The 6,321-nt window shown below is 31.4% G+C and overlaps 1 protein-coding gene across 1 annotated transcript; it reads left to right on the top strand.

Moving 5' to 3' along the window:
- The first annotated feature begins 427 nt into the window (after positions 1–427).
- LOC116124115 (ankyrin repeat-containing protein At5g02620-like) lies at positions 428–4,922 on the top strand. Its single transcript, XM_031409822.1, has 6 exons — positions 428–518; positions 1,103–1,162; positions 2,374–2,463; positions 2,550–3,089; positions 3,338–3,966; positions 4,260–4,922. The coding sequence occupies exons 2-6, from the start codon at positions 1,108–1,110 to the stop codon at positions 4,896–4,898; spliced, it is 1,953 nt and encodes a 650-aa protein (XP_031265682.1). The 5' UTR covers positions 428–518; positions 1,103–1,107; the 3' UTR covers positions 4,899–4,922.
- The last annotated feature ends 1,399 nt before the right edge of the window (positions 4,923–6,321 follow it).

Below are 6,321 nucleotides of genomic sequence, written 5' to 3'. Positions count from 1 at the left end.
TCTGAAAAAGCTTAAAACAAAGGATATAAAATATCATGATAATGCGTCTAAAGACCAAACGAATTCCAAGGCAATACACGGCATTTTCTTTGCCAAAAGTTGCATCCTTAATCATGTTATTACCACTGAAGATGGGTTTAATTTATATATCTTAGTTAATTAATGTTCTTCACTTTATTCCTAGTCACTAAAGAGATATAGGTATGATTTGTCAGTTCATAATGGCCATTCCAACCACCGCATTACCACTAAAAAGGGGTTTTATTTAATTACATTAGGTGATAAAAGGTGTGAAAAACAAAGAATCTCTGAACCTTCGTGGTCTTGCACTGAGCATTTTATCCTTCTTAAACATATTTTCTATGGATCCCTTTGAGACTGAACTAATAGTATATATGAGACATATTATGCAAGTTTTGTGCAAAGTACTGCATTGTAGTCAAGGTCAGTCTTCCAAAATTCATCTGCCAACCAGCGCCCTTCAGATATTTTTGCCTGCAATCATCCTTTCACTTGAGGTATCTCCCATCAGTTTTTCAGAATCATTATCATTGTATGTACAAATAATGTATGCATATATTTATACTCAATGTGCGAATTAAATATATAATTTTAGTTGTTGCATAGAAACAAATATGGTGTAATTCATTTATTGTTGTAATTTATTTATTGAGTGTAGTTTTTATATGCATCTATTCACTTTGAGTCAAGTCATGAGTTTGTATGCAGAACTGTTATTCTATTCGTAATCAATCTTTAGCTAGTTTGTATCAACTGTCTTCATGGATAATACCAACTTATAGTGTTGAGTCCAATTTTTATATCTAATATTAGTCTAAGATGATGTAAGAACAAATGGTGTAGATTTAATAGTAGACAAAACTTGGTTTAAAAGGTAGATGTATTTAATGATATTTCTTTAATTCTTTCTTCTTAAACAACTATCAACAGAATGTCATGTCTCCAATTTAAAGTTAGATGACAAAATAAGATGGTGTGTTATAAGGATTCATGCACTATTAGATGTGAAAACGCATGGGAAAAATTAGAATTCGATGGAGACTCTTCAACATACTAATGAATGAACATATATATTGTTCAGGAGACATGGAGCAGACAAATGAAAGTTCAATTCCTGAAATAGTTGTTGATGTGCCACCTGGTCAGCTCTTTCTCTCTCTCTCTCTCTCTCTCTCTCTCTCTCATGTTATATATTGAATTTTTATCACCAAGATTTTAAATTTGATATACAGTTGTACAAAATTTCTCTCACCTTATCTCTTCACTTTCTCTCTCCTCGTCTCTTTCACCTTCTCTCTCCCATGAATTTTGTATGGTAACTAATTTTAATATGAACGAATCTCAGCCATCCAAAAAATCTAACACCTCAAATTATTGTCCTGATTAAGAAACCCTCACTCTGTTAATAACCGTTTTATTGAAATGACCTTATTACCCTTTAATCAAAATATAATAATCTGGCCTGAGATAATGACCTTATTACCCTTTAACCAAAATATAATAATCTGGCCTGAAATATTTAAATTTACATATATGAAATAAAATTTATAAAATTTTCCTTAATTTATAAAAATATTGTTTTCACCACCATCAAAATTTTCAAATTCACCCTAATATTTTAATATATATATATATATATATATATATAAATTTTAAGGTGTCTCCAGTTTAAAATTTTTTCATTTACATATCTTTTTATATTTGGTCATCAACTCATCAATGAATGAATTGACTTTATAAAATTAACTTGATAAGAATACTTGAAATTTTGTCTTTTAAGAGTTTATTTGTTTGTAAATTCATTTTGTATTTTGTGAAATATTGAATATATTAAAAAATTTAATTTAAATTATATATTCAGAAAATGAAAAATACATTCCATATGTTTATCTAAAAACAGTATTATGAAAATGAGAAAATGAAAAGGTGTTCCACTCTTAAAAGGTATTTTCGTAAAAATGAATAATTTTAATCATATTTTTATTAACATTATTATTTAGTTTATTTTAATGGGTAATAAATTTTAGTATTAATTATTAATTAATTTATTACTATTCTAAGCATTCTTATTTCCTCAAGTGATAAAAATTGCAAAGCTTTTTACATGACAATACTCTTTTAAATTAGTTTATATGTAAGTATGTATTGAAATTTATGTATTCGCGTAGAACTTATAAGGTTTGCTTTAGTTTATGTTTATAAGGATTCGCACTGTTTAGAATATAAAAATGCATGGTACAAATAATTACAATTCAAGGGAGAGGCACTTCAACTAACCAATGAATATTATATCATCATATGTGTATTCGTAGCATATCTTATGACAAAAATAAATCGATCCCGTTTATTCAGGAGAAATGGACCCTGGAAGTGGGAATTCAAATTATGAATCAACGGAAGTTCCAATTATTCAGTGGTTACCTTCCCTTCATTTGTTGACTGGTTAGCTCTCTCTCAAAACAAGAAACAAGGACACATATTTTAATTTTATATGTAATATTCATCCAATTTATTTTTTTATTTTGAAGATCGGAACCTAGAAAAGGAGAAATTACGTTTGGATCTTCTTAACGCTGCACTGGAGGGAAATATTGATGCAGTTAATAGTCAGCTATTTAATCCTCTGCTCAGTGATTCTTCATCGAGCTCATTAAGTGCGTCTTCTTCTTCAAGCTCCGCTTCAACACCAAGTCCATTCAATGTTGCAATAACAGAGAAACACGAAACTATTTTCCATGTAGCAGCAGGAGCAAATCAAACTGACTTTATAGAGAAGATGATTGATAAGATAGCACCAGATGACCTCAAGTTGCAAAACGTAAAAGGGAACACTGCCTTCTGTCTTGCTGTTATGGCTGGGAACAAATCAATTGCTGAGAAAATGTTGAATAACGACCCAGACCTGTTGACAATCCGAGGTGGCGGTAATTTGACTCCACTAAATCTAGCTGCTATGTTTGGTGAAAGGCAAATGGCATTATATTTATACCGGCAGTATGATAGAGGAACACTGACATTAGCTGACAAAAAACAATTATTTTTTGATAGCATCGATACTTCTTTGTACGGTGAGTATTCAAGTATTTCTTTTCTTGCTTGATTTTAATCTTAAATTTGTTATTCTATATCTATTATATAGAATGCATAACATGATAAGTTCATCATAGAATTAATATCTGTTTGACTAAAATAAGTAAATGCACAAATTACTTATAATGATGGACGTAATTTGGTTAACTTCTGAATTTTTCGGTAAATGAATCAAAGCAATTTCTCTCTCTCTCCTTTTTTTTTTTTTTTTTTTTTCCCTCTTCAGATCTTGCAAGGAAATTGCTAGAAGGTGAAGATGCTAATCAAAATGAATTGGCTATGACTGAATACGAGCATGGCATGGATCGTTTGACACCCTTGCATCGGTTGGCTTTAACGCCCTTTCATCTGTTGGACCAAAATAACAGAAGTAAAGGGTCTGTCAAATGTCTTTGGGAGAAAATATTAAAGATAACAGGCCAAACGAGCGAAAGTGACCAAACAAGTTTATTAAATCAAGCTCTAGCGTTAGTCAAATGCCTTTGGGAGAAAATATTCATGGCAAAGCATGACCAAGTTTGGGATTACTTAAAAGAACATCGCGATTTATTGTTCAAAGCAGCTCAATTGGGGAATTTCAAATTCTTGGGCAAACTCATTGAACTTTATCCTGATTTGGTTCATCTTAAAGATGATGATGAACAGACCATATTTCACATTGCGATTATGTATCGTCATGATGATTTGTTTAAGTTAATAGATCAGATAGGTTTCAACAAACAGTTGGTAGCATCCTATTCAGACAGCAACGAAAATAGTTTATTACATCTAGCTGCAAAATATCCAGATCCAAGACCACTGAGCACTGTGCCAGGTGCAGCTCTAGAAATGCAGCGAGAGTTACGAATTTTTAAGGTAAATATTTTTAGAGTTTCTTTAGTGTCTTATTATTTAAATATCATTATTAAATACCTTTACTTTGAAAAAATACAAATTATTTTTATACCTTTACTTCGAGAAAATACAAATTATTGATGACTCTTGATTACACTTTCAATTAAAATATGTATCTTATGATTATAATTTGACTTTACAAATAAAATTAATGCTAAAGACAGCGTTGAATTCCAACAGTAATGAATTTATAATTAAAAAATTAAACTACCAACTTCTTTGTGTAAAATTAATGATTCATATTAATGATGTAGGATGTTGAAAAGCTTGTAATGCCTTCATTTAGAGGGTTGAAGAATTCAGAAGGCAAAACACCTCGAGAGCTCTTCACTACGACACATGCAGGCTTACAGAAAGATGGAGAAAAGTGGATGAGGAACACAGCTAGTCAATGCATGCTTGTTGCAACAATCATTGCTACTGTGGTTTTTCAAGCGGCTTTCACTGTACCAGGAGGTGTCAATGATGCAGGAGGTAACAATAATTTGGAAGGAACACCTACCCATCGAGGTAATGTCGTGTTCCGTATTTTTGTTATGACAGATATAATTGCGTTATCCTCCTCTTCGATTTCAATCCTAATGTTTTTGTCTATTCTTACATCCCGTTATGCACAAGATAATTTTTTCAGATCATTACCGGTTAAGTTGGTGATAGGACTATTAACGCTATTCGTATCTATAGCAACCATGATGTTAGCCTTCATTTCAAGCTTTTACCTGGCTTATAATCACTATAAGTCAATGTCAATCCCTATTTTAGGTACTATATTTGTATTTCTACCGTTATTAGTGTTTGGTATGTCCCAATATGGTCTTTTGAGAGAGATATTATCCTCATCATTCCATTTTCGGTTTTTTCCAAGCCATTATAATGTTAGAAAACAGAAATAAAGCTGTATATGTCATTTCCAACTGTCGACCTGTAATTTCATCTGATGTATTAATGAAATTTTATTACCCAAAATGGAGTTCTCCAGTCAGTGATAAAAATATTTGTTTGTTGTTTATTACAGATTGCATTATCTGTTATATTGACTGAAAGAGTATATGAACTCTTTTAATGCACAGCGGAATGGGTTTCAATGGATATTTAACGTTTTTGCTTGATGTTCATCAACTCAACAAAATAAACAACCAACCATGATTCACATGGTTTGGCCAAAAATCATTTTAGCCTACATCCATGGGCCTCGTCCAGAAAAAGCCAATCCACTATAACAAATACAATTACAAGCAAATCCAGAGTTGGGTGTTAAGTACTACAGTGAAAGAACACTCCCTGTTCTAAACGACTGTAATGCCACTCTCTGATCCCTTCAGTGCTCTGCTACAGCAAGCTTCCACCCAAGACACGGCTTGGTCAGTTCAAGCTCCACATGAGCTTCAATGGCGGAACTCTTCGTTTCGCTCCAGAACTTGATTCTCTTCAAGCTTTCAATCAATGGAACATCGTCCCATAACTCAATCAAAGATAATATGATTGTCAATAGAGTCAACAATTAATATGACCTGGGCAAGAATACTCAGAAAAAATTCAGAGCAAAAAGAAGGCAAAAACCAGGTTAGTTTGCAAGGAAGAAGATGACCCATTTTATATCCTTGCAAAAACAAATCTCAATCGTACACATGTAAAAACCTTTCTTGGACCACTCTAGAGATAGAGTGACACAGTTAAAGACACTTTTTGTACAAGTTTCATAAGGCAAATTAAGATATAAAATATCTTAGATAATGACACGTGTACAAAGAGAAAAGGTTAATCAAATGTTTACCCATATACTAGAAATGTCTCCACATGAGTAAATGATAAAACGGGAATCATAATTGTGCTCAACTGTCGAAAGTGCATATATCACATGTTCACACATATTTCATAATTTGGCAAATAAAAGCTTACATTAATTTTATATTTATTGTTATTATTTTCTTTGGGTCAAAATTTGTAACAAATTAATATCACTTTCTATTGATAGTGATCAGGAGTTTAGAGAAGGCATACGCTTAAGTAATTAAAATATATCCAAGAAAATTATGATTTATATGTATAGATTTCTCAATCTTACTTTATCTCTCTTAGAAAATAATTTCATCTCACATAGAGCATGACTTGAAAGTATAGTATTTCATTTGCATTTTTTTTTTCTTTACTATCATATAATTGTAATATTGTTTTCATTGAATTATAAAACTTGAAGGATAAAAGTCATTATGTCTTCTAAATTAGGTGTATGGTTCTTTTTTTCGATTAATATAAACTTCATGTTGTTAAGAAAACCTTCAGTAGCTACTTCACTCTGTAACTGAAAATGTAGTC

Source organism: Pistacia vera, unplaced genomic scaffold (genome assembly GCF_008641045.1).
Source record: "Pistacia vera cultivar Batoury unplaced genomic scaffold, PisVer_v2 Contig149, whole genome shotgun sequence".
Lineage (NCBI taxonomy): Eukaryota > Viridiplantae > Streptophyta > Magnoliopsida > Sapindales > Anacardiaceae > Pistacia > Pistacia vera.
This window is presented reverse-complemented; position numbering and strand designations above follow the sequence as displayed.